A 25,681-nucleotide genomic window follows, 5' to 3' on the forward strand; every position below is an offset into this window, starting at 1 on the left:
TCCCCAAGGCTGGCCATCTCTACCACCCAAGGCAGAGGAGCAGCCCTCCAGGGAACAGGGATTGCCTTTGCAGTCTGACAGCACAGTAAATCAGCACTATTGCTGTAGAACCAAGCGTGCGTCGCTGTGTTTGACTCACATGTGTGCAGAGTTGGGCAGTTCGGGAGCAGATGGATATCGTCCAGGTTTGGCGCCGCTCCTGCAAGCTATGTGATCATGGGCAATCACCTGTACTTCTTGGGCATCTGCTTGCATGGTAATGATGGTAGATACCGGCCTTATGAGCATAGAGTGGCAGGATGTGGAAGTCGCCACTGGGTGAAGCCACTCTGGCTAGAGGTTGTAGCGTGTGGATGCTCTGCCTGAGAAGCAAGATGTAAAGCACCAGTCCACCAAGTCCTTGGGCCTAAGCGTTCTCTCTGGTCAGCCCTGTGCTTCCCTCTCTGGCCTAGGATGAGAGTTGGGGCTGCCTGAGACAAAGGTGTCTGGGGGCAATTCCTGGAGCTAGGCCCCTGGGGCTAGTGGCTACCTCCTACCAGACTGGCCACCCTGCCCACCGCTCCCAGGGACCCTGAGGGCTCATCCTGTCCTCGTACCTGCTCTCAGCACCACCCAGCCGGGCCACAGGCTGCCACAACTTCACCACCACTACCACCACCGCCTGCAGGGCCTTATCTTGCCAAACCAAGGCCAAAACCATGAGCAGATTCTGAGACACCCTCCAAGCCCAGCAGGTATGAAGCTCCTTCCTCCAATCAAAACCATCACTAAGAGTTGAAAGCAGCAGGTTCTCAGGGCTCCACTGGGTGACTTTGCTGTGAATGCCCCCCCACACCCCATCCCCAGCCCCGTTGCCTGCACTCCTCACTAGCCGTGCCACTCGGCTGAGGTTCATATCCCCACTTCCCACACCAGCCTCCCCAGCCTTCTGCTCCAACCACACAGTCCCAGGACAGCCTTGGCTTCCATGAGTCTGCTTAGGGGCTGCAGAAGGCTGGCCTGGACTGCCCGGCTTCCAACACTGGTTGAACTGACTTTTCAAGGTTGGGTTTTGGGGTTTTTTTTTTCCCACTTTTTATCTCATGTTCCCTGCTGGGTTTTTACCTTCCTCTCGCTTTAAATCTGTTTTTCTGTTTCTTCTTGGGGTCTTTTTATTCCCTCTTCTGAGAAATCAGCCCCACCCCAGTTCTCCCAGAGCCTCTCCTGCACAGTCATGGCCTAGCCAGCCAACCAAGTCATCCAACCAACTAAGACCACAGCAACATCACCCCCCGAGGCGCTGTCCCCTGGTATCTGCTTCCAACTCTGGATTAATTCGAGGATCTCTCAGTCCTCGGTTAATGTTCCCCAACTGAATGTGCACACCCTTCCAACCTCGCTGGCGAAAGCAAATGAGCCCCTGGTAGAGACGTCTGCATGACCTGCGGTTCCGTGTAGTCCTGTTCAATGGTGGTTGCGGCCCTGCCTTACATGCATGGTGCATGTCCTCTCCAGGAGTTGGAGCCTGTCCAGTGACCTCACTGCCCCACTTGGGCCAGCTCCCTCTGGAAGGGGGCAGCAACCCCCACCCACCCCTGCTCTGCCCACCCTGCCTGCGTGCGAATGAAGCAGGGACACACCCTGTTTGTCCTCCCGTCTCCTTCCTGGTGGTGCATTCAGCACGTTGGTGAACCTTCCCTCTGCTTGTCCTGCTATGTGGTGCCCGCGGTGGGTCAGGGCCTGGCACTGCCAGCCCTCACCCATCTCTCTGCTCTGTTACAGAACCGTATGCATGAATCCTTGAAGCTTTTCGACAGCATCTGCAACAACAAGTGGTTCACAGACACGTCCATCATCCTGTTCCTCAACAAGAAGGACATATTTGAAGAGAAGATCAAAAAGTCCCCACTAACCATCTGCTTTCCTGAGTACACAGGTAAAGCTACCCCTTCCCACCCTGGCCTGCACAGAGATAGCGCCTTCCAGCCACAGCGATGGCCAGGAGAGCAGTACTTACCACAGAGGACCCAGCCCCACATACCTGCTCTAGAGTGCACTGTGGTAAAGTGTTGCAGGAAACTCAGGCTGAAATCCTGGCTTGCCCTTTGTATGTGGGATCTGGAGAATCCAAGCCCCTCATCACTCCTTGGCTTGGAATCAGACAGCCAAAACACCATGTTGCAGCCTGGTCATGTGACCTCCCTGTCCGTGTGGGGATGTGTGGTGTCCTCCCTCCCTTCCAGAGCTGTGCTGAGGATGAATGGAGCTAATGAGCACACACAGCACATAGCACAGCAGTGCTTGGCACTCACCAACAGTTTGCTTTTACTGATGGCATCCTGATGGTGACAAAGACTCACATGGCCTCTTGGAGCTTTGCAAGCATCAGAGGCCTGCCCACCCTATGGAGGGTTACCAAGGACAAGAAGCCAGCTATGAGTGCTGCAAGAGACTTAGCTGATCCTGGGCAGGAAGAAGCCAGTTTGGAGCTGGGGCAGGGAAGCAGGGGGCCCCTAACTAAGGGAATCTGAGTTACCTGATATCCAGTCCAGGTTTAGCACAGAGCTGTGGTCTAAGAGACCCTGGAGCTGGGCCTGTGGCCTGAAAGCCTGAGCCTGTGTTGTCTGGGGTCCCTCACCCAGATTATACCACCCAGTTGAGTGGGGTGGCTCAGATCCTGCTTGCCTCCCCAGTGAAGGGTTGCAGTCTGGCCTAGACTTCTCTTTCCTGAGCGCACTTGAGGGTTCAGATGGATGTGGGACCCGCTGAGGAAGACAGCAAGGAGTTCTTAATCCTCCTAAGAGCGAGTACCTGCAGGAGGTTCAAGAAGGGGAAAGGAGGCCAGGGCAGCTCATAGACACCAAACAGACCACAGACCAGTCCACTTTGCCCAGCAATGGCCAGAAAAGTGGCATCCTGGCCGACTCTGTAGGGTCACTGAGAAAGGCATGCATGCATGAGAGGGGCACTCTGGGCCTCTGCACGGGACACGTGGTAAGCTGTAATGTTCCTATCGGGACTCGATAGGCACCCCAGTAGGAGGAAAACCTAAGTGCTTACCTGTAGTACAGACCATCCCTTTCTTGATCGTTCTTTCATGATCTCTGCAATGGATTTGTCGTCTGTTGCTGATGGAGCTGAGCCACCAGGCTCCCTTCCCCACCCCACATCCTCCTGTTCCTTCATAGTTGTCCTGAGAGGCTCTTGGCATCTGCTGCAGGCCTCTGCCTGACCCGATAGACACACCAGCCAGGCCCAGAGCTGTCTGTGCCAAGTGGCCCCGTGGCTGCCTCACCTCACCTCTCCTATTTCCTCCTGCAGGCCCCAGTGCCTTCACAGAAGCTGTGGCTTACATCCAGGCACAGTATGAGAGCAAGAACAAGTCAGCCCACAAGGAGATCTATACTCATGTCACCTGTGCCACGGACACCAACAACATCGAGTTTGTCTTTGACGCCGTGACGGACGTCATCATCGCCAAAAACCTGCGGGGCTGTGGACTCTACTGAGCTCCAGCCCCCGACCCAGTTGCCCATACCCTGCCCAGCCCGCCACCCACTCCTGCCCTGGAACCAGAGCTCTGCCACCTCTCAAACCACTCTGTGCACTGTGGAAGAAGAACCTAGAGCTGGCCCTGGGGGTGGGGGGAGCATCTTTCATGCACCCCTACCTCTCCGCCTCCAATAGCAGGCTGTGGTAACAAGCCGGGCAGGGTGCTGAACACCACACACAAGGCAGGAGACCACCTCACACCACCCAGTGTCACGCCTCTAAGTGCTGTATTTGGGGTGGGAGTGCTGGGCGGTGGGAGTGGACACAGCCACCGTCTGGCACAGAATGGATGTGTTCTGCTCTCCTTGACTCGTACTCAAAGTCCTGGGGTCTCCTTCTGTCACTTGGGGTGCTGGCAGGGTGGAGCAGTAGAAGCCATCCCTCAGCCTTGCCTGGGGTTTCTCTAACTAAGAGCAGTTCCGTCGCTATCAGCCAGGACCAAACCAGGCCAGCTTTGTGGGGTGAGAAGGTTCAGGCCTTGGCAAGGACTTCCCTCCTTACCGTGGTCTGCGCCTCCTTTCTCTAGTCATTGCTTTTAGTCCACTGGTGTCCTTAGAAATCCCAGCCTTGACTCCCGCTAGGCCTAGAAATGCTCTTGCGACTGGCTGACATCGAAGCGGATGGTGGGAGACTCAAGGCCGCACGCACAGAAGTTCGGGTGGGAGGGAGCCAAGGGTGGCAGTTGTCCCGTTGCACCCCATCCCTGCAGGTCCATTCCACGTGCCACACTAATCCCAGCTCTGCTGCTCCCAGCAAGAGGGGATAGTGGGTGTGCTTTTCTTCAAGATCCTGCAAGCCCAGCTCAAGCCAGCTGGGGGAGGTAGAGGTTTGGGGGCTGGGGTGCTTGTATGTGGAGACCCAGGGGAGGTGTGGAGCAGGCCCTCCACCTGTAGCCCATTTCTCTTTGGTCTCAATCAAACAGTCCTTGGGGTCCTCCCAGCCACCAGGGCAGAGGAGGGCCAGTAGAGGGGCCAGTGCCCTGGGTGTGAGCTGTGAGGCTTGGCTACACTGTTCCTGCTGGGGGATGGCACTGCCAGCCCTGGTAGGGACTTTACTGAAGAGGTCTAAGCAGAAAAGGGTGGATTGGCATTTGGTGCCCCTGGACCTGGCTGGCCTTGGGCTCCCTCACACTCCCAGGTGCCTCTGATTGGCTGGTGCCACAGCAAACAGCCCGCGATGGCCTGTAGATCCTGTGGCAGGCTGTGCCTAGGAATGCAGATGCGCTACGGGAGGGGAGAGATGCCTCCTCAAGCCCTGTGTTCTCCTGGGTCAGTCCCAGCGAGGCCCCTGGGCTCCCCTGCGCAGCCCCTGGCCTGCGCAATCACAGGAAGATTCCTATGCCAACAGCTCTCCCTTGGTTCTAATAGGTGCAGAGCTCTGGTGGTGCTGGAAGACCCAGGGATCCTCCCTAGTGCCAAATTTCCACGGGGAACCTTCCCTGATGCCTGTGGGCTTGGCCCCTGCTCTGGCTGCCTTGGCTACTGCCGTTAGCCCAAGTCCACTTCTGGTTTATTCGCCTCCATCATTTTCTTACCATGTACCAGGTGCTGGGATGTGGCAGAGGACAGGTCTTCGGAGCCAACAGCCTGAATGTCCTGCTGTGGGCAGCTAAGGCCAGTTAACATCAAAGACGTGGCATTTATTTCCCACAGTTACCACTCTGCAGTGTGGCCACTTGTGTCCCCAACCCTGCCCCAGACTATGGCCAGATTCTAAATCACTTGGCAAGGGGTGGGTGTTGGCCATCTTATCTCTAATGCCATCGCCCAAGGGGCAGAAATCACTGTCCCTGTCACCCCAGGGCGCCCCATCCCCATTCCTCCAATGCTCACAGGCAGCAGAGCAGCCAGAGCCCCAGCCTTTCCCATCTGTACAGCTGGGGTGGGGACTAGGGGCTTTGCACCTTCCCTCCTCCCATCTCCCCCATGCTCTCTCCCCTCCAGTGCTCTGGCCTGTTGGATATTGTACACTGGTCTCAGCCTGCCGAGGCTGTCTGATGTGAGCCTCGAGAAAAGGGGGTTCTGGGTGTCACCAGCAGCTCTACAATAGGGGAAAATCTGAATTTTGGCTCCGTCGTGACTATGGGTGAGGGGAAGTGTGGTGAGTGGCCGGACAAGGGTGGGTCCCCAAAGGGGCCATGCCATCCACTCTGAATAGTTGCTAATTTAGTGGGCCAGGGAGACCTGGTTTCTAGGACATGTGGCTTCATTTCTGTCCCCAGTGCCTTCCTGCCGAGGCCTCACAGTGGTCCCCGAGGTTGTCTGGCCTGACTGGTGAGCTAAGGGTTCGGAGGAAGGACTCTGTGTGCAGTCTGCCCAGCCTGGCCTTCTCCTGCACCCCATCACCTCTGCCTGCCAGTTCCCTGCCCCCAGCCCTGCTACACCCCCCCCCCCACTGGTGGGAACCTGGGGCACCCTGGCCTGCATGGACTGCACTGGGCATCATGGAGTGTCCCCAGCCTTCCCATCTGCAGAGAGGTCTTGCAGTAGGAAATGAACCCACCTGCTGCTGCCATCAACCCACCTCAGGCTCTAGACATTCTCCCTCACCCCTGCCTGACCCTGCCTGACGCCTCCCTCTTCCTACTCCATATCACACCCAGAGAATGACTGAAGGAGCTCAAACCCTTCCTTCCAGATCCTACCCCCCTGAAAAGCCAGGGGCACTGAGCCTCTTCCGGGGGCGTCTTCTGAGTCCTGAGCCTCCTGTGCCTCCAAGCATCTAAAGACCTGAGATGCCATGGCCGCCAGCGATTCAGTCTGTGTGTCAAAGCCGAGCACCCCCTAGACAGCTCCCCCTCCGCTAAATAAACTTCTTGCTTATTCACCTCCATCATTTTCTTACTTTGTGCCAGATGACAGGTTCTCAGGCTTCAAAGTAGGGAGCCAGCAGCCTTGGGAATGGGACAAGGGAATGGGGTCTTAGTAGGGCTGCTAGGCCCACATCCTTCAGTGGGGAGAATACTGAACCCACCTTGCCCAGAGCAGTCCACCCTAGACAGATGATGTTCCCTGACCAAATAGACAATGAGGCAGGTTGGGCCAAAAGCAGGAAGCATGGCCTCCAGTCCAAAGTCCTAAGCTCCCATCAGAGAGAGGCTCCCCAGGCCCAGTGCACAAAGACCACCAGTGTACACCTGAGCCCTTCCCAGCATCTCCCCGGCGCTGCTCCCGCAGCCTCCACCACCACCAGCCCCCGCCTTCCTTCACTGGCCCATCTGCCCTGCAGCTCGCGCAATGGACCCTCACTCCTGGCCTCTGCCCTGTCCATCCGGTCTGCACCTCCTTTCCCCCAGGCCCAGTCCCCTGCAGCCCATCGGCTCTGTCCTATCCCAGAAGACCAGATTCCCCACACCCTCCTTAGCAGAGTCTTTCTAGGGGCACTGGTCCCACCTCCTGACCCGCCGCCCCCACCCCTTATTAACTAATTTTGTAAGAAGAGTGACTCGTTGGTTTAATAAATTGCTAGTTATTGTAATAATTTATTGGCTGCCGTAATGTATTTATTAGTCACCTACCATTTAATAAAAAGTGCCAGCTCTTTCTAGCGTGTGATGTGTTATGTCAGTGCCAAGTGCACCCACACAACACATGGCCTACCCAGTCCCAGTCTGTGGGATGGGTCCTGGCAGGGACAGGGGCAGGGGTCAGGATTCCTACTGTCTGGCTTCCCAGCCCTCCTCAGGCTGAGGGGGCCCTGGCCTGGCTGGGCTGCTTCACAGTCCTGGCATCGTCGAGTTCTAGCATGTGTGCACCAGTATGGCACAGGGTGCCACAAAGCACCATGGCTGTGCTGGCCCAGCTTTCCTGGGCCACGCCACAGCTTGGGCAGGTAGAGGACTCAGGAGAGATGGCCCTGGAAAAGGCTCCTGGTGGCGCCACAGGAAGGCAGCTGTGGGCAGGGACAGGTATCTGCTGGCCATCTGTCTCTACTCAAATGGTGTCGTCTCCGATTTGGCTGTAATATGGTGTGAAGTGTGTAAGGACACACTGTGCTCTTGGCTTCCTGGTAATGTGCTCTGGAAAGATGGCACCCAGGCTGGGGCATGGAAGGGTCTTGGCGCCGGCGATTCTATCCCAGAAGTTCCGTCCTTCCCTCACCCCACGCCCTGTCCTCCCAAAGCTGAGTGTGAGTAGACATGTCTTCTGCCTCCCAGATTCCTGTCCCGTCCTGTCCCAGGACCATGTATGTGTGTTGTCGCTGACTGTAAGTAAGCTCTCAGAGGGCAGGAGCCTGGCCTGGTCACTACAGCCCAGCAGATGCCTTGTATACAAGTGCTTTTCCCTGTATGGGTGGATTATTGCTTGTGCCTTACAACTCTGCTTCGTAGGCAGGAAGCTATGGTGGGCTGAGCCTCAGCAGCTGAGGTCCTAGGAGCCTCTGTGAGCTGGCCTGAAGGTCTCCTCCAAAGGGCATCTTGAGGAAGAGCCCTTCAGCCCAGCCTACATGCCAGATGATTCCCAATATCTCCCCTCTGTGATTCCCTTTTGGTCCTAAGAGTATTCAACACCCAATTGTATCCCCCATTTGCAGATCAACACACTTCGGGTAACCTGCCTTAGCTGAGGGCTTTCAGATCTTTCCCCTTGGCTTCTTGGAGGCTCAGAGCCTCACCACTCACAGGCCTTGCACGCAGGTCCAGTTAGCTCTTGGAGACACTGCAGTTGCCTGTCCTGTGCAGGTTCCATGGAGATGGCTCAGGTGAGTGGATCCCGCTTGGAAGGGATCATGGGAATGACGGGGACACGTCTGGGAGGAAATGAGAATGGCATTTACCGAGGCTAGCAGAGTAGTGAAGAGGATGTTACCTTTTACTGTAGTCAGGGACGAAAGTATGCTTGCTCCCAAGGTGATATCCCGAGAGAACTGAGAACTTGGGCTACCCTGGGAAGAGGGGCTGGCAGATGCCTGCAATAATGGCAGGTGTGGAAGGGACCGCTGAAGAAGGGGGCTCACCATAGAAGGTGTGCTGTACCCTTGAGAGACAAGACGTCTTGTGTTGCTGGGAAACTTGTTGCCTGAATTCTGCATCTGGTCTGGAGCCACGCAAGCCTCTGCTGGTCCTAATTTTGGTTTGGGATGCTAGTGCTTCTCCTTCACTTTCCTCCTCTTTTTCTCCTCCTCTTCTTTCTCTTCTTCCTCTTCCTCTCCCACCTCTTCCTCCTCTCCTTTCTCCTCTTACTTATTTGCTGGGAATGAAACTCAGAGCTCCACACATGCTTCTGAGCTACATCCCTAGACCTAGAGTTTGCTTTTAGGCTCCTACCTGTGTCGCTTTGTTGTCCCCTTAAGGGGTGATGGGGCTGGCCTATGGAGTGTTTGCTGGCATAGTGTGGGTCTTGGTGAGCAGCAGTGCTCACTGGATCATCTTCCTCACCCTCCTGCCATGACCACCGGGCCAGCCCTGTCCCCAGCTCTGGCGGCTGCTCCCCCACGAGAAAGCTCATCTCTCAGTAGATTGTGTCCACTGACACCCACACCCACCTCTTCCCTTTGGGTTACTCATGTTAGTCTTATTACAGGTACACTCTAGTGTCTTTTACCTGGGAGCTTGGGCTTTAAGCATCTGGAGTCACATTTGAGGCTCCAGGGCTAGGTCAGGGGTCCTAGGAAAAAAAGAGGCTGTCCCATCCTCTACTTCCCTGTGCAATGATGGTTCATCTGCAGAAAAGCAGGCTCTTCTGTGCTGCAAGAATCAGATTACCCAGGTGAATGTGCCTGGCTTCCTAAGTAATCTGTCCTTTTTGCTCAGGGCAAAAGGCTGTCCCAGGCCTCAGCTTTATTTGAGATGCCTGTCACATTCATCTGAATAAACGTGTCCATAGTGGCTCTTGACGTCTGCGTGAACCTCTTGTTTAAAATCCCTCACAGGTTTGGACGTGGCTGGGTTGGACTCGGCTGAGAGAGAAGCCCTCATAACAGCACTTCCATAGGCCGCTCTAGAGAGAGTCTCTCTCCTAAATGGCAGCCCCCAAGGATGCCAGCAGGATCTGGGGTAGCTTATCCTCATTCCAAGAGAAGCCCCAGATCCTCCCTTACTCCCAGAGAACAACCCCTTTCTCTAATACTGACCCAGGGGAGAAAACCCAGACATGAAGAGTCAAAGGCCTAGTTCAAGACCACATGTGCATGTGTGCATACATTCTCTCTCTCTCTCTCTCTCTCTCTCACACACACACACACACACACACACACACACACACACACACACACACACACACTGTGTAAGATCCTCTAATGACTGGGGATTCCGCAATGGGAAAGTCACATACACACACACACACACACACTGTGTAAGATCCTCTAATGACTGGGGATTCCGCAATAGGAAAGTCACACACACACACATACACACACACACACACACATGCACACACACTGTGTAAGATCCTCTAATGACTGGGGATTCAGCAATGGGAAAGTCCTGGGTTCCTCTGTCCTCAGCCACCTCTCTTGGGTGAATTCTGGCCAGTTGTCCCATTGGCTCAAGATGGTGACTGCTCTGATGCTGAAATGCCCTGCCGGTTGGAATGTGATCACCCTACTATGATTCTGGTTGTAGATTCTGTCTGTCAGCCTCTTGGAGGAGCTTGGGGTCTGGGTCTCTTGGGTCCTGAGTAGTTCAGTTCTTCTTTCACACCTAACTCTCCTCTTCTCTTTCCCTGTCTCTGTGTCTCCCCCTCTCTGTCTGCCTTGCTCTCCCACTACACCGGGGCTGCAGAACCGCATGCACGAGTCCCTCATGCTCTTCGACTCCATCTGTAACAACAAGTTTTTCATCGATACCTCCATCATTCTCTTCCTCAACAAGAAAGACCTCTTTGGTGAGAAGATCAAGAAGTCACCTCTGACCATCTGCTTTCCTGAATACCCAGGTGAGTGTCATGGCTGCTCTTTGAAAGGCAGGAGCTGGAGATGGGCCAGCCTCACTCAGGCTTGCTGGTGAGCAGGAGCCCACACAGGTATTAGACAAGGACACAGATAAACCACTGAGAGGTGGCAGGTTTAACCCTTCCCAGGACATGGCCCCAATTTTAGCGGGAAGTGGCCCCTCCAGAGCTGTTTGCATTGTGACTGGTGGCCCCAGACTGGCATGGCAGGGATCAGGATCAGGACAGGACCGGAGGTGTCCCAGCCCCCTTTCATCTTAGCTACCCCCAAGAAGAGGTCTCAGGATCTAGCAGAAGGCCTCCCAAAATCTCATCTGTGGCCGCTGCTCACACTTGGCCTGGACAGCTATGGGGCCACACTGCACTGTCTCATGAGCTGGAGCCTTTGGCCCTGCGGCCTGTGAATGGGCTCCTGCAGGCTGACTCTGAGCACATTGCATCCTTTTGTAGAAGTCCAGCCCGGCTGCGCCTCCCACAGCAGTCCACAGAGCCGGCTCCCCCCACCTTCCTCCTCTGCTAGCCCTACCTGAGGCATTCCAACCACTGCAGCTTGCTCTGTCCTGCCTCCTCCCTTCTACTTTGGCTCGGGCTTTTTCCCCCCAGATTGTTCTGGGGGGGAGGGAGGTAACAGGAGGGATATAGGTAGCTGACAGATGGACTCGGGGCTGCTCTGAAGGCCGGAGGCAGTATGGAGCCCAGACTGTCCCTCTGGGGACTGGGCAGTTCCTAAGGAGTCTCTGGGGCCCAGTCATCTGAGAAGCCAGCCAGGGCTGGTATTCTGCTCTCCGCCACATGATGACACAGATTGAAATCCACACAGCCTTTGAGTTAGTCTGTGGGACAAGGCTCAGGACTCAGGGTCACATCTGTCCCCAAGCTCTGTCCCAGGGCTCCCAAACTCCATCCTGGAGGGATGCCAGGCTCTCCCTTTCTTCACAGAGATGTGAAGAAGAGCCAGTCTGCTTATTCTGAGCTCAGCCTGCATCCTCGCTGGTCTCCAGGCTGCTGTCCAAGCAGCCTCTAGAGCCAGCCCAGCTGCAACTCGGCAAGTCACTTGATTGCTTGGGCCTTGTTTTTCCCGGGGGAGGGTGGATATAGCAGATCATGACACTATGAGCAGGGTGGCCAGAGGGGGATGGGAGAGACTGGTGCTTGTACGATGCGGGTGACTATCCCTCTCATGAGCATTCAGAGGATGGAAACCAAGGGAGGAGGAATGGGCCAAAGAGGGGCACTGTACAGGATGGAGAGTCTGAAGACCCAGGACAGGCCTTGAAAGACAGAGCCAGGCCACAGCCCACCCTCTCAGCAGCTGCTTCTCACCTCTCCCCAGGCTTTGGGAAAACTGTGGACAAGATAGGGCCCAGCTGGGCACCCCAGCAAGCCCTGTCAGGCCAGCGCCACCTTAAGACTCTCATCCCGTGTCCCAACTGACTTGAGGAGTAGTTGGTCTCACTGCTGTGGAGTGAGTGCTGAATGCCCCCAGTACCACCATCCCAGCCAAAGAGTCTGAATTTGGGAAACGCTCGTGTTCTCCAGGCTCTGCCAAAGACCCAGTGTTGAGTTCAGGCATGATCAACAATGATACATGGCCATCCATGCTTGTGAGTGACCCCATGTGGCGCAGCCTGAAGATCCAAGCTGGAGGGGGTGGGAGCTGGAGGTGGCTGTCAGTGATGGGGTGGGCCAGTGTGTAGTGAGTCTGTGTGGGGACGCCAGACTCAGCAGATGAGAACACAGAGACGTGACCCCCTCCATCTGGATGGGATGAACTTCCTACTGCACCGGGGCCTCTGGCCTGGCTCTCTGCGGCCTGGAAGCTCCTTGACAGAGGCCCCTTCCACTGCTCTTGTCTTTGGCAGCTTTGCCGCAGCTCAGTACTCTGTGTGCTTCTGCTCTTAGCATCTTCTGTGGTGGTGAAGGGAGATGGCGTGACCCCATCCCAAGGATATCCCTACCCCACATGCTGTATGATTTATCACCAACCTGGAGTCCAGGGCTCAAGATGCCTTCTGGAAAGGAAGTCTCACTGGTGACAAGCTGTGATCCCTGTCACACACCATCCTCGCCTTCAGGGCAGAGAGGCAGGGGCGAATCTCCCCTGATGGTGATTTCCTCATCCCTCGCCCCTACAATGTATTATTTCCCTCCAGGGCAGGTCCTAGGAACACTAAGGAAACAGGATATCTTCTGCATCCTGGGCTCCTCCAGGCTTTTGTAGTGGCCCGTGTTCCATGAAAGTTAACTGAACGGTGCCTCTGGGGCAGAGCCACAGGTGTAGGGGTGTTGCTGGTTGAAACATCATCCACCTATGTGGATCAAGGAAAAGCTAAGCACTTGTTAGGGCCTGTGGGGGCTCAGCCGGTATACCCCACCTTGAAATCAATGTTCTCACATCCTGGTGACCCGGGCAAGAGCTGGAACTGCTTAGAGACATTCCCAGTCCCAAGTGACCTCTCAGAGGAAACCACTAAGGACAGCAAATCCCTGTGGAGCCCACCATGCTGAGACCCGCCCCCCATGTCCTTGTCACCACACTGCAGGGCAGCTCCTGCCTCTGACTTCACTTTTTGGTAGTAGAAGCAGTGGTTTGGTTGTAGAACATGGGCTTGCTTCACCTAGCTCTGCCAACCGAGAAATCAAAAGGGATTGTAGGTGGCCATCATCATCCTTCGGGGGTCAGCCTGTAGACCTGATTGGAAGGAGTGAGGCAGACCTGGGAAGGGCAGAACCCAGGTGCTGGCCTCAAAATGGTTCCCCCTTCCCCCCTCGCCCTGCCCTGAGGGGAGGAAGGTGCTGTACTTCCTGTCTCTCTCCACTTCCTGTCTCTCGCAACTTCTTCCTGTCTTCATGGCTGACACCCCCAGCACTCACCAGGGCCTTGCCCCTTGTTCTTCTGTGTCTTCTTACAGGCTCCAATACCTATGAAGATGCAGCTGCCTACATCCAAACACAGTTTGAAAACAAAAACCGCTCACCCAACAAAGAAATTTATTGTCACATGACTTGTGCCACAGACACGAATAATATCCAGGTGGTATTCGACGCTGTCACCGACATCATCATTGCCAACAACCTCCGGGGCTGCGGCTTGTACTGACCTCTTGTCCTGTATAGCAACCTATTTGGTAATGATTCCAGCACTCACAGAACAGCTTGCGTGTATACACACACACATACATACACACACACACACATACACACACACACACACACATACACACCACCACCACACCACTAACCAATGCAAGTTGGTCATAAACTTTAAAGAGGCATAACAAAACCTTATATATACACAAATATATATTAGAAAATTCTTTTTAGTTTATACTCACAAGAGCTGCAGACAGAACTGACCACCATTCCATAGCTCAGCTCATCCGGGGGCGTTCCTGGGACCACACATGCACTTGCACACTTGCTTTCCACTGTTAAGGTGGAGCGTGGCTTAGGAGTCCATCTTTTGAAGAACAGCCCCAGGGTCTGACTTGCCATAAGTCTGGGAACAGGGGCCAGACAGAGGGAGGCCTGGCTGTGTCCAGCCTGCTCCTTCTCTGTACTCTACTTATTGAGGTTCTCAGTTCTGCTCTGCTCCCGTTCCAGTCCCCAAACCCTTTAAGAAATGGCCAATGCCCTAAATATTTCCCTACCCTATCCCTACAACAGAAAAAAAAAAAATTTAAAGGATCTTTCTCTTTTGGGTGGTGGTGGTGGTTGTTAATTTCAAGAATTTAGAAGAATCTTTGCTCCGATCAATCCACTGTCTCCTGAGTGTTATTTGTGGGAACAAGGAAAAATTAAGAGATCTAGGAGCTTTGGTCTGCTTTCTCAAACAGCTGAGGGGAGGGAACCCGTGAGTCATGGCTTAAACCCACCTTCGAAGTTGAAGCCAGCTCCCTTCCAAGAGGCCACAGGGGAGAGGGAAGAGAATGGGTCAGGACTGGCCAAGAGGAGGCCAGTCTCACAGATCTGACCAGAATCACCATCCCCTAAATGAGGTTGCCTGGGGCATCTTCACCAGGGTTCTTGATCTCTCGTCAGGCCCTATCCCAGCTTTAGTTAAAACGTCCTAGGGTTTTTGGTTGGTTGGTTGGTTGTTGAAATCAAGGAAAATGGTCCGACTGGACCCCTTATCTCTCTCTCTACAGACTGCTTCATGGACTCTTTGCTGTTGACGTTGATCTCCTGGTAGCATGACCTTTGTAAGACACACAGCCTTTCTGTATCAAGCCCCTGTCTAACCTACGACCCCAGAGTGACTGACGGCTGTGTATTTCTGTAGAATGCTGTAGAATCTGGTTTTAGTTGAGTCTTTACATTTAGAATTTGAAAGGATTAAACACATACACACACATTTCTCATGTGCTTTGTAGCTTAAAGAAAAAGGAAAAAGGAAAACTCACCATTTCATGCATTTTTCTTTTGATTTTGAAATAAGCCTACACATTAGCACTCATGCTCTCCCCAACCCAGCTCATGCCAGAGGTGCTGGGCGCACCTGTGGCCAGGAGCTCCTGGATGGCATATTGATGCTGGTGGGAGCCCACTGGGGCTGGGCTTTCCAGAAGGCCACACTGGCCACTGTAAACCCGAGCCTGTCAGCTACTCAGATACCACAGATACACCAAGCAATGGCAGGCCTGCTCTCCCAGCCCCCCGCCACCCCAGCCCCACCCTCACTCCAAGTTTGTATAGCAAAAGCACAGCTCTGGCCAGTAGCTGCCAAAAAGAACCCTTGTCATCTACAGATCCTTAACCCTGTAAAAACCCTGCTGACCTCCTAAATGCCCCTGGTCATTTTTGTGTTTCTTTTTGTTGTTGTTGTTTTGTCCTGATGAGTACTGCGTATCACATAGACACATCAGCTCTCATGGGCTCTGGGAAATGGGGTTGTGGTTTTTTTCCTTTGCATCTCAGTCTTTCAGGCAGAAGTCCTTCCCCCATGTGTGTGCCCAATTTTCCTTTGTTTCAGTGATCTGTGTCCTCCTCCCCCCCCCCCCCCCCCCCGCTTTCTCTCTCCTATCTCTCTCTCTCCTGTGGGGATGTTTGTGCTGCAGATTTAAAAAAAAAAAAGAACAAAAAAAGTTTTTAAATACCACGAGATGGAAAAACACACACACAAAATTAAAATGATGGAATGTAGTGTTTACATTAAAGCCACCATTTTCATGATCAGTCCTATGTCATTTCTACTTGACTAGTATCCAATCCCAGACCTCTTCACAGTTTCACTTTTAAAAATAATATTTGCTGAAAACCAGTCACAGCCATTCCCAATAAAGAGGAGGCAAGAAGATAAAACACAAAAAAAATTAAAAATACAGAAAAAAAAACTTGAAAACACAAAAGAAAAAAAAAAAAGCCCACGGGTCTTTCTAAGCCTTTCTATTCCCAATCGGTGAGGTTTCTGTGATTATCTTACACACTGCCAGTCTACTTCTCTAATTGAAAAATTCATGTGTAGCTCAATAAAGAGAATGTTTGTCTGTACTGGAGTCTCTCACCCTCTGCCTTGCAGGCGACGATTACTTGTTACTTGGGGTGGGCAGCAAAGGGAAGGAGGGGCTTGACTTGGCCACAAACACTTGGAAGCTAATGGGTAAGGCCTCCCACTAGAATTCCTGCCAGCAGGGGAGCCGTGGGTGGGATTGTAAGAGCACCATCCATCCCCAAGATGGCCTCTTCCTTCTGGCTCCCCACTCTTCACACTCTGCTGCTTTTGTCAGCTCCTGGTGGAACTGAAAACTAGGAAGGGAAAAGTGGAGGGAGGGTCAGCCATTCCTTCTTGTTTTCTCTACCCACTTTCTAAGGTCACGTGGCCTGAAACCTCTGTGCAGCGTTGGGGTGGTGTCAGTCATCCACTCCTTTGCTGAGGACAAGCTTAGGACATTAGCCAGGAAGACTTCCCACAGCTTTGCCTTCCTGCAGGCCAAACGCAAAGAAGGAACCAGGTGGCCCAGACTGGGGCATGGGCTCTGAGCTCTCTCCAGGCTGTTGGCTACCACTGCTCCCCTAATGTACCTTGTTTTGCTATAAGCAAAACTGCACTGACTTTATTAGTTAGATGGGGGGAGGGGGCTGTGGGGGGTGTCTTGTGAACATTTGGCCCTAGTTGGTCTTGTAATATGTGATCCTATTGCTTGCCTCCTGAGTAGCTAGGATTACAGACATGAGCCACCCACACAGCTCCTTTCCCAACTTCCAAATGAGTTCTGTAGGTAAAATAAACACAAGTGTCTTGGCCTTATTTTTCTTCTTCCCTGCCCGTGTTGGGCATGGAATCCAGGACTTCATACATGCTAGGCAACACTGCAGATATGGAATGCTGCACAAATTTGCGTGTCATCATCGTGCAGGGGCCATGCTAATCTTCTCTGTATCATTCCAATTTTAGTATACATGCTAGGCAAGTTCTCTACCACTGAGTTTCACAGCACTGCGTTATCTTTTTGGAGGAAAGTTAGGAAACATCTTTTGGAAAGCATACAAAGAAAAGATAAAGTAGGACAAGAAGTGTGTGGGCAGAGCCTACATTATTATTACTTTTTTAATGCTATACAAGTGGCTCTTCACATGCAGCCAGATCAGAAATATTGCTTAATCCAATAGCAAGCAGGTGTACCAAGAGCGTTCCAGGGCAGACAGATCAGGAGCAACTCCATGACACGGCCCCTGCTGCAAGGCCACGGGTCGCAGCAGCACGTGCGCTGCTTCCCTCGTTTGCACCTTCTCTTCCTGTCCCAGCACCCGTGGGGAGGCAGGCCCAGGAGGCCCTCCGAGCACCCAGGATTCACAACTCCAGTGAAAGCTGCCACATAAACATCACTCCTTTGTTTTTTGGCCGGTCATGGGGCTTGAACTCTGGGCCTGGGCACTGGCCCTGAACTCTTTAGCTCAAGGCTAGCACTCTACCACTTGAGCCACAGTGCCACTTCTAGCTTTTTCTGCTTATGTGGTGCTGAGGAATCAAACCCAGGGCCTCATGTATGCAAGGCAAGCATTCTACCACTCAGCCACCTTCCCAGCCCATAAGCATCATTTTTTTTTGGGGGGGGTCCAGTCGTGGGTCCTGAACTCTGGGCCTGGGCGCTGTCCCTCAGCTCTTCAGCTCAAGGCTAGCACTCTACCACTTGAGCCACAGCGCCACTTCTGGCTTTTTTCTTTTTGCTTATGTGGTGCTGAGGAATCGAACCCAGGGCCTCATGCATGCAAGGCAAGCACTCTACCACTGAGCCACCTTCCCAGCCCCCATAAGCATCATTTCTTTGGTGCATAAAGCCTCAAGATTTGAAGGGGGAGGTGAAGAACAAGGTCAATGAAAGATCCTACCCCAGCCTTGGGTTCTGTCTGCTCCCAGAAGCCCAATGTTGTAGGGCTGGGCACAAGGCAAGGCTGCGTAACCCTGCAGCCAGCTGGGTCAGTGAAGGAAGTATGAAGAAGGTCCCTATGTCACTGCCCTGTCCTTAGCACTTCCCCCAAGAAGCAGTGGGAAAAGAAAAAAGCCATTTGAGAGTGCAAGGCCTGGAGCTCAAGTCCCCAGCACTGGCAGTTGGGGTGGGGGGGGGGGGGGAATAGAGAATAGTTTTCGTAATACTCAGAATCCTTAGCTGCACAGGTGGAATAAAACCTGGAAACTCCTGGGACATTTTAAGCCATTTAAGAAACCTGTGCCTGATCATTACTGCAATCAGTGTTTCTCTTGGCATATCTGACACGGAAGAACACGTACAATTAATGTTAACCTTGTAATTGTGTGCAGATGCAAAGTACAATGTAACTCATGAAAGTGAGATGAGCATCTTCCCTACTTACCTGGATGCATACAGGTAGACACAAGGCACTGCCTTCGTGTGAAACAAGAAACAAGACTCCCTAGCTCAGAAAGTTAAAAAACTATCAAACCCAAATGGCAGACAGGCTGAATTTCAATGTCAGCATCTCTGCAAGACGCTGCCTCTGCTCCAGCTGCACACAACACGCTACAAGAGTTTGCTTTTTATTATTGTTGTCTTACAATAAAAACAAAAGCTCTCAGCAAAACAAAACCAACTTTCAAAAAAATCACAGAAACTTACTAATGGCATTTCAAGGTAAGGCTTTTGAAAGATTTATTGAAATAAATTATCTCTGCCTACATATTTACCTATCATCCTTTTTCTCAATTGTCAAAATCCTAAAATCTTCCAGTTATTTAAAATACATTTTACTTTGCCAATCATTTTAGGTAATACTGGATTCTTCCCAAAAAGACTACCATAAAACTTGCTTTCAAACATTAAAAAAAAAAAATCCAATGGGACATAAAACTGACTGTGTGACCTCGGACTGTGGCTCAAACCCTTGAAGTTAACTGCGAAGAACTGGAGAGATGGGATCTAGTCTGCTCACTGCATGTGGTTCCACACCTTGTTTTTCTATGTCTAATCGAACCTGCAGGAAAAAGCTCCAGGGCAGAACAAGGAACCTTGTTTCCCCAACAGCGCCCTCCGAAACGTACTCTGCCCTCTCACAAGGCCCACATCTTCTCCAAGGACCAAACCCACAGGCTTTGGCGCTGCCTCTTTTAGTTTACCAATGAATTAAAACCACAACCAAAGTTTGCTGCTTAACCTCTTCTCATATTCACAGGGGGCGGGAAGAAAGCCGGGAGGAGAGGAGGAGACCCCTGGGGGAGCATGTGCAATGCTGGAGCACCAGCGTGAACTGAAGCAAACCCAGCTGCAGGTGGGGCTCGGTTAGTCCAATGTCAGGATGGAAAACGATCTCTCACTCTGAAGTCCCCGCTCCTTCAGCTCCAGGAGCAAACCAGAAATTCTTTATAGAAGATGCCCTGCTGACTCTGAGGTTCAGGAACCTGCAGGTCTGGCCTCTGGAACATTCTGATGCTTGCTCACAAAGGAGAGCATTTGGCTGCCGATGGTGTCCTGGGGGGAGGCGGTGGGATCCCGTGCCCCTCGTCACTGCTGTCGGGCACACACACACTTCCTGAGATGCCAAGGTGCCAGCATCAGCCGTGAGTTAGGACAAGGCAGTAATGGAAGGTGCTGCTGAGGGCGGTGGTCGACCACTTGCCCTCCCCTGTGCCCCGCCCCCATGAAGTCCAGTCAAGGCCAGAAGAGGTCATGCCTAGAGTTAAAATGTGCAGTGTTTCTAAGGGAAGAGAAACGTCACATAGAAAGTATTACAAAGGAGGATTACTTGTCAGCTGTCCAAACACTATTAAGACCACATGCTTTATACAGCGGCAATGCAGTCGAGCCCGAGTCTAGGGCAGGTGGAACCCAGGCCAGCCTCTTCTGGTCTGGCCCTGGGCTCGGGAGGAGGCAGCTGAGAAGGGAGGGACGCTAGGAGGTCTGCTGCTTCTGAAGTCTCCGTTCAGCAGCGGCAGCCAGCATCCTCCGGCGCAGGGTCACAGGGTCGGAGGACGTGCCCTCTGAAGGAAGGAGGCTCTCAGAGGCTGAGTCATCTTCAGAGGTCTTGTTCAAGAATCGCCTACAAAAAAAAAAAAAAGCCCCATGGGAGAGGTGGGCCGGTGGAGGGAACTACGTGTCCTTTCCAGGCGCCTCCAACAAGCTGGGCTCAGCACCAGCCCGTGGGAAACGGCTGTGGCCTCTCCATGTGGGCTGGGGTGGGCCTCGGCAGTGGAGAGCTTACCCAGCAAGCCAGAGGCCTAGGTTCATCCTAGCACTGCAAAAATGAAAACAAATGGAAGTAAAGGGTACTGCTCTGGGCAGATGCACCCATGCGCCACGGAGAGGCCCATCACCGGCTATTCGGGCCCCTCTCCGGTGTCTATCCCCTCCACAGTCACAGCCCAGCCCCTCAGCTGCAGGTGTGTGTAGAACACAAACCTCCCGATGAGCAGGTCACTGGCCCTGTCCTCTAGAACTGAAATGAGAAGTGTCAGTCCAACCAGAGAAATGCTTCAGGCTCAGGCTGCATGGACAGTGGCACTCAGGTGGGCAGTGTGGGCTCATGCTGTTGGCCTTAAGGGCAGGTGGTCAAAGGGGGAAGACTTGAAAGCCAGACCCAGGCTAGTAGTCGCCTCTCCTAAACCCCAGATTCTTAAAGAGAAACAACTGTCACATGGGCATGTCAGGGATCCTTCTCTGAGTTAAGAGAATGAAGAATTCACACACTGGCACGTAAGTGCCACCTGTGCAAGTGTGGCTGCAGCGGGCTCAGGAGACAAGCCACCAGCAGCCACTGGAAGCGCCAGCCACCAGAGGTTAGCAGCCACTGGAAGCGCCAGCCACCAGAGGTTAGCAGCCACTGGAAGCGCCAGCCACCAGAGGTTAGCAGCCACTGGAAGCGCCAGCCACCAGAGGTTAGCAGCCACTGGAAGGTACGAGCCGCACTGACAGCCAGATTCTGTTATTTCAAGACAGGTTTGAAATCATTGTGTTTAAAAAGATGTGGGCCCATTGTGAAAGCATCCAGCGGCTACTGCTTCTGACCTGGAGTCCAGCCCGGGGGCTGGAGAATCAACTTACTTCCGCGCCTGCTGCAGCAGGTCGTCCTTACGCTGCACTAACATGCGCTGTCTCTCATCGGCAGATTTGGAGAAACGGCTGCCCCGAGCCTCAAAGTCCTCCACCTCATTGGGCTCCACTTCCACCTCGCTGAAGTCCAAGGTCTCCTCCAGACGAGGGCTGAGGTCCAGTGGCACACGTTCGGTCTGGAGGGAGGGTGGCAGTTATGAGTACAGACGCATATCTAAGCAGAATCCCCTCTGCAAGCTCCTTCCGGAACATGAGGGCTGCTGCCGGCCAGAAAGCCAAAGCTAGGTGCCTCAAACATCTGTACCATGGACACCTGACTCAGGGGGGCAGGCCTGCTGAGAATGGCTTATGTGTCCCTAAGATCATGATGCTCAGTGAGTAAATGACTGCTAGTACAGAACCCTAAGCACTTCAAGCTATAATCTAGTAATACACAACAAAGTAGTCAGCCAATTTGCATCTGGGAGATTTCTGTTCAATTCTAATTGTTCAGGATTTTAAACATGTCTAAGCACATCTACTGCACCAATTTTATACCCTCACTTTGAAAACAGAGGCACACAGGCTGAAAGGGCAAATGAGAAAAATCTTTTTTAAAAAATGCAGACATAATGAATTGTGTTTCCTGTGTTAAAATGAGATATATTCTTGATCTGGGCTGAAACTCCAAAGGCCATGATGATGCCCAGGTACCCCAAATCCCTAAGAAGATACCCAGTCATCTGTGCTACTTGTGCTCCCTGACACAGACCCAGCAGGCAGTGGCAGCTCACCGCCAGCCCACCACGAAGCAGGGAGGCTGTGTCATTTAAGAGTTCTTGGGGATGGATGCTGTGCTGTCACCTCCCTCACTTCCTGCTCTCCCTGCCTTCAGCCAAGCCCAAGAGAGGACTATGAGAGTCATGAGGGGAGCCACAGCTTAGGAACACGTAGACTGATGAGTACATAGCTAAGACATCTAGAAGAAACTCCGTAGAAGATAAGAAACAGTGCCGGGAGAGGCTGTGCTGGAGCAAGTGCCACACCCACTGGCTGCAGCCATGTGTGTGTCCGGAGGCTTTGCGAGCGGCTCGCCTGTAAGGACAACTTGGAGGCACTGAAGACTGACAGCCCCAAAGGACCGCTTGGAGGACGAATATGTCGCCAGAAAGGCAAGGCTGCTCATCAAGAGCCAGCCCAAGTCTGAGTGGTCTTTATGGTTTCCTGTTTTCAGGGATGCCAGCCATGCCGTCACTTGTCAGTGGAAGTCACAGCTTCCAGAAGAGCACAGCCCGTTGAGAGGAAGAAGGCAGCGTGGCCATTGACTGGAGCCTCACACATAGGAAGCCCTAACCACAAAAGCGCAAGGGTAGGGATGTTTGACTTTTACGTTCTTACTGTCCTAAGGAAGCACGGGGGAAGTGTGGCCATGTATGAAGCACATCGGCACTACAGCTGAGGGCCAAGAGCCTGGAGCCCAGCTGTGGGGCTCAAGGGAGGGAGGCAGCCACTTCGTGGCCACAAGGCCAAAAGGGATATCTACTTTCCCATCCCACCCAGATCAGGAGGTTTGGATTTTTGCAAAATACACAGGAAGTAGACGAATGAGCAATGGTGACTTGGGGGCCTCCGCCCCCTAGGGAGCACCCAGTCCACCCCATCCCAGTCTGGCTGGGTCCAGCCCCTTGATGCCCAGGACAGCTTCCTTCTGCCCTTCATGTGTTCTCCCTCAAGCTCCATGGAACTGGACTGGCCCAGCAGCAGTGCCTAGAGCAGGTTGAAGACTAGGATGGAAATAGACCCGCCACTGGCTGAGTTCAATTTGGAACTTTGGCAGAGAGGCAGACAGGGCAGATGGGGCCTTCTCTCCTACGTCTGCCCCTGACAAAGGTCAGCGCCAGCAGAGCCATGGCGCCCCCCAGCTGCCACACCCCTCACTGCACCGCTCTCACCTGCGCAGAGGCTTCTCCCGCCTCCTGGTCAGTGCTGGGCCTTTCCACTGTGCTGTTCAGTGCAGGTCTAATGCTATCTGACCGCTGAAAGAGAGACAGCAAGGTCACTCAAAATGAGGTAACACACACGGGAAAAACCTGAGGCACACAAGGAGCTATAGCCCCAACATAGCCTGAAACTCACAGCACCACAGCACCAAAGAACAATTAAAGGCAAGACAAAGAAGCCTGAGGCGTAAATTAGAGTTTCAGATTTGAGACTCAGCAACTGGCTCCACCTTCAGTTCTTCTTTCAAGAATACGAAGTTAACCAGGTGCTGGTGGCTCACGCCTGTAATCCTAGCTACTCAGGAGGCTGAGATCTGAGGATCACTGTTCGAACCTAGCCCAGGCAGGAAAGGCCATGAGATTTTTATCTCCAATTAACCATCAGAAAACCAGAAGAGTTACAGTGGCTCAAAGTGGTAGAGCACTAGCCTTGAGCAAGAGTTCAGGGACAGAGCCCAGACCCTGAGTTCATGCCTCATGACCACCACCACTGACAAAAAATAGGCAGTGCATAACAAAACTAATGACAACAGGCAACCAACACTGGGTGAAGCTGACAGCCTGGGCAACACCATCACATTAGCTTTCCTAACACCTACAACGCAAAGTGTGGTATTCTCACTTTAGCCTGTGAAGACCTACAGGCCAGTTTCCATGGGACTCCCCATGGTCTCTCTCTGGCTACATGAAGTAAGTTTGCCAGACAGCAGTCAGGTCCAACAGTGACACTGGGGACCCAGAGCTAACACCTGAGCCCATCCAACATCACAGGCTACAATCTCAGCCTCTCCAGACTCAACCCTAGAAAGTTTATTGGTAGATTTCGGAATATTTTTGCATACTGAAAATGAATATTTTTTGGCATACTATTCCCTGGTCAAATATAAAGGCTTGTCAGAAAGCTTGTCTAGTTAACATTTCTTATAGCCAGATGATTAGGCTGTTTTCTTTTTTAAAAAAAGCAAAGTCTAGAGAAATATGAACTGTAGCTAACCGACTCGACACCCCCTAGGGAGGGACAGGTGCCAATACCTGCTGGCCTGGAGCTCCACCACCACAGACCTGAGCCATACTCGCCTTTCCTCCTAGCTTGATGAAATCATTTCACTACAGTCTTGGTCATTCATGTACTCATTTTATCCATGGCTGCTTTAGCTGGGTTAAATAGTCCCAGGGCCTAAAATAATCATGATCTGCCCCGTACATGAAAAGTTGTCAATCCCTTCCTAGCAGGAGCCAAGACATCACCTACTAGACTGGCGAGGGCAGGCTGGTTTGATGTGCATATCTGTGTCTGTACCAGTGGGTCTCTTCTCATTATTGGGGCAAAGTGAAGGTCTTTACAGAACCTCTTCATTGTATCATACATAAATTACATTCAGTTATGAAAGTAACCAAAAAGTGAATCTGTAGGATTTGATCTTTGTGAAAACAGAGTCTGTCACAATGCCAGCCCTGGTTTTACCTGTGTGGGAAAAGGTACTTGAATCCGTCCTTCTAAGATGTTGTCTGTTGTTATTTCGACAGAGCGTGTAAGCTGGAGGTCCTGCAGCACGAGGTGGTACGGAACCTGGGGGAACATCTCCTGAATCTGATGAGCCTAGAGGGAGGCACACAAACCTCAGCCAAGGCCATGCCTGACATACTCACGGCTCAGCATCAGGGCAGGATCTGGGCACTGAGCATGAGGCCACGCTTTGAAAGCTCAGGCCTCTCCTGCTCTGCAGATCACATTGCAGTCTCTTCAACTGCTTTTCCAGAGTACCAAATAGATAGCTGGGGACAGCAATACATCTCAAACAAAGAGCCGTAGGGGCCCTGACAGGCTCACATAAATGACGGCTGGGAGTGGTGAGACCACAGGGAAGAAAGCTGTATGGGTGGGAAGTGGAGGAATGCTGCCTAGCATGTGGAAGGCCTGTATTCCATCCTCAGCTCTGCTCCAAACAAACAAATAAAACAGTGGTTACCGGGGGCTGAGGGTGCAGTGAGGACATTAGTCCAAGATCTGGAGGGAGGAAGAAAGGATTTGTTCTGATTTGGGTTTTTTTTCTTTTTCTTTTTCTTCCAAGCTCAGGTCCACCAAGAAAACAGTGCCAAAATCCAACACTACACATAATGGTTTTGAACCACAGAAAATAGAAGAAAGTCTTGGAAAAAAGCCAGAGGAAAAAGTCTAAGCAAAGATAGTAACTGCATCTACCTTCTAGTTAAAAAAAAAAAAAAAGAATCAAGTAAAATAGTTAAAAAATTGAGAGGAAGCTGAGAATGTGGCTTAGTGGTAGAGTGTTTGCCTAGCATGCACGAAGCCCTGAGTTTGATTCCTCAGTACCACATAAACAGAAAAGGCCAGAAGTGGCACTGTGGCTCACATAGTAGAATGCTATCCTTGAGCAAAAAAAAGCTCAGGGACAGTGCTCAGGCCCCGAGTTCAAGCCCCAGGACTGGCAAAAAAAAAAAAGAAAAAGAAAAAGAAAAAAGACTATCATTCATTCTTGTCAGTTATTCTGCAGAGATACCTTGGCCAAAATCAAGTTGTTTCAATGTAGGCTGAGATCACAATCCTGTTCATTAAAGATTAGATTATCTACTACGGAAATAAAAAGGCAACTTCCAAACTAGTTTCCAATTTAAAAACACAAGGACTTGGAGGTGTGTTCAGAGGTAGAGAATGTGCTATGCATGAACAAGGCCTGGATTCAATCCCCTGTACCACAAAATAATTTAATTAAACATGAATTTAAGAAATACTATGGAATTTTTTTAAAAGTCCCCGGAA

General features: G+C 52.3%; 2 protein-coding genes and 1 pseudogene across 5 annotated transcripts in view; 1 reads left to right on the top strand and 2 right to left on the bottom strand.

The window, feature by feature from the left end:
• Gnao1 (G protein subunit alpha o1) overlaps positions 1 to 15,454 on the top strand; it is a 156,198-nt gene extending 140,744 nt beyond the window's left edge. Inside the window, exons 7-9 of one of the 4 annotated variants that reach the window (XR_006148939.1) lie at positions 1,762 to 1,915; positions 3,301 to 5,099; positions 6,393 to 7,075. Coding sequence is in view for 3 of the 4 variants with exons in the window: in XM_042689998.1 (XP_042545932.1) it covers positions 10,253 to 10,406; positions 13,334 to 13,521 (342 nt within the window). In the remaining variant the exon portion in view is untranslated. Of the gene's footprint in view, positions 1 to 1,761; positions 1,916 to 3,300; positions 7,076 to 10,252; positions 10,407 to 13,333; positions 14,179 to 14,569 lie in introns of those variants that run through there. The other 3 variants (XM_042689998.1, XM_042689999.1, XM_042689997.1) reach the window with 3 other exon arrangements.
• A 1,278-nt stretch (positions 15,455 to 16,732) lies between these two features.
• LOC122116331 lies at positions 16,733 to 16,833 on the bottom strand (annotated as a pseudogene).
• Positions 16,834 to 18,512: 1,679 nt separating this feature from the next.
• Positions 18,513 to 25,681, bottom strand: part of Amfr (autocrine motility factor receptor) — a 32,884-nt gene continuing 25,715 nt past the window's right edge. The window contains exons 11-14 of the mRNA XM_042689996.1: positions 24,368 to 24,502; positions 22,855 to 22,938; positions 20,915 to 21,099; positions 18,513 to 19,913 (exon numbers count right to left, since the gene is read on the bottom strand). Of these exons, the coding sequence (XP_042545930.1) occupies positions 19,766 to 19,913; positions 20,915 to 21,099; positions 22,855 to 22,938; positions 24,368 to 24,502 (552 nt within the window). The 3' untranslated portion in view covers positions 18,513 to 19,765. The remainder of the gene's footprint in view (positions 19,914 to 20,914; positions 21,100 to 22,854; positions 22,939 to 24,367; positions 24,503 to 25,681) is intronic.

Source organism: Dipodomys spectabilis, unplaced genomic scaffold, assembly GCF_019054845.1.
Source record: "Dipodomys spectabilis isolate Male_0828 unplaced genomic scaffold, ASM1905484v1 ptg000130l, whole genome shotgun sequence".
Lineage (NCBI taxonomy): Eukaryota > Metazoa > Chordata > Mammalia > Rodentia > Heteromyidae > Dipodomys > Dipodomys spectabilis.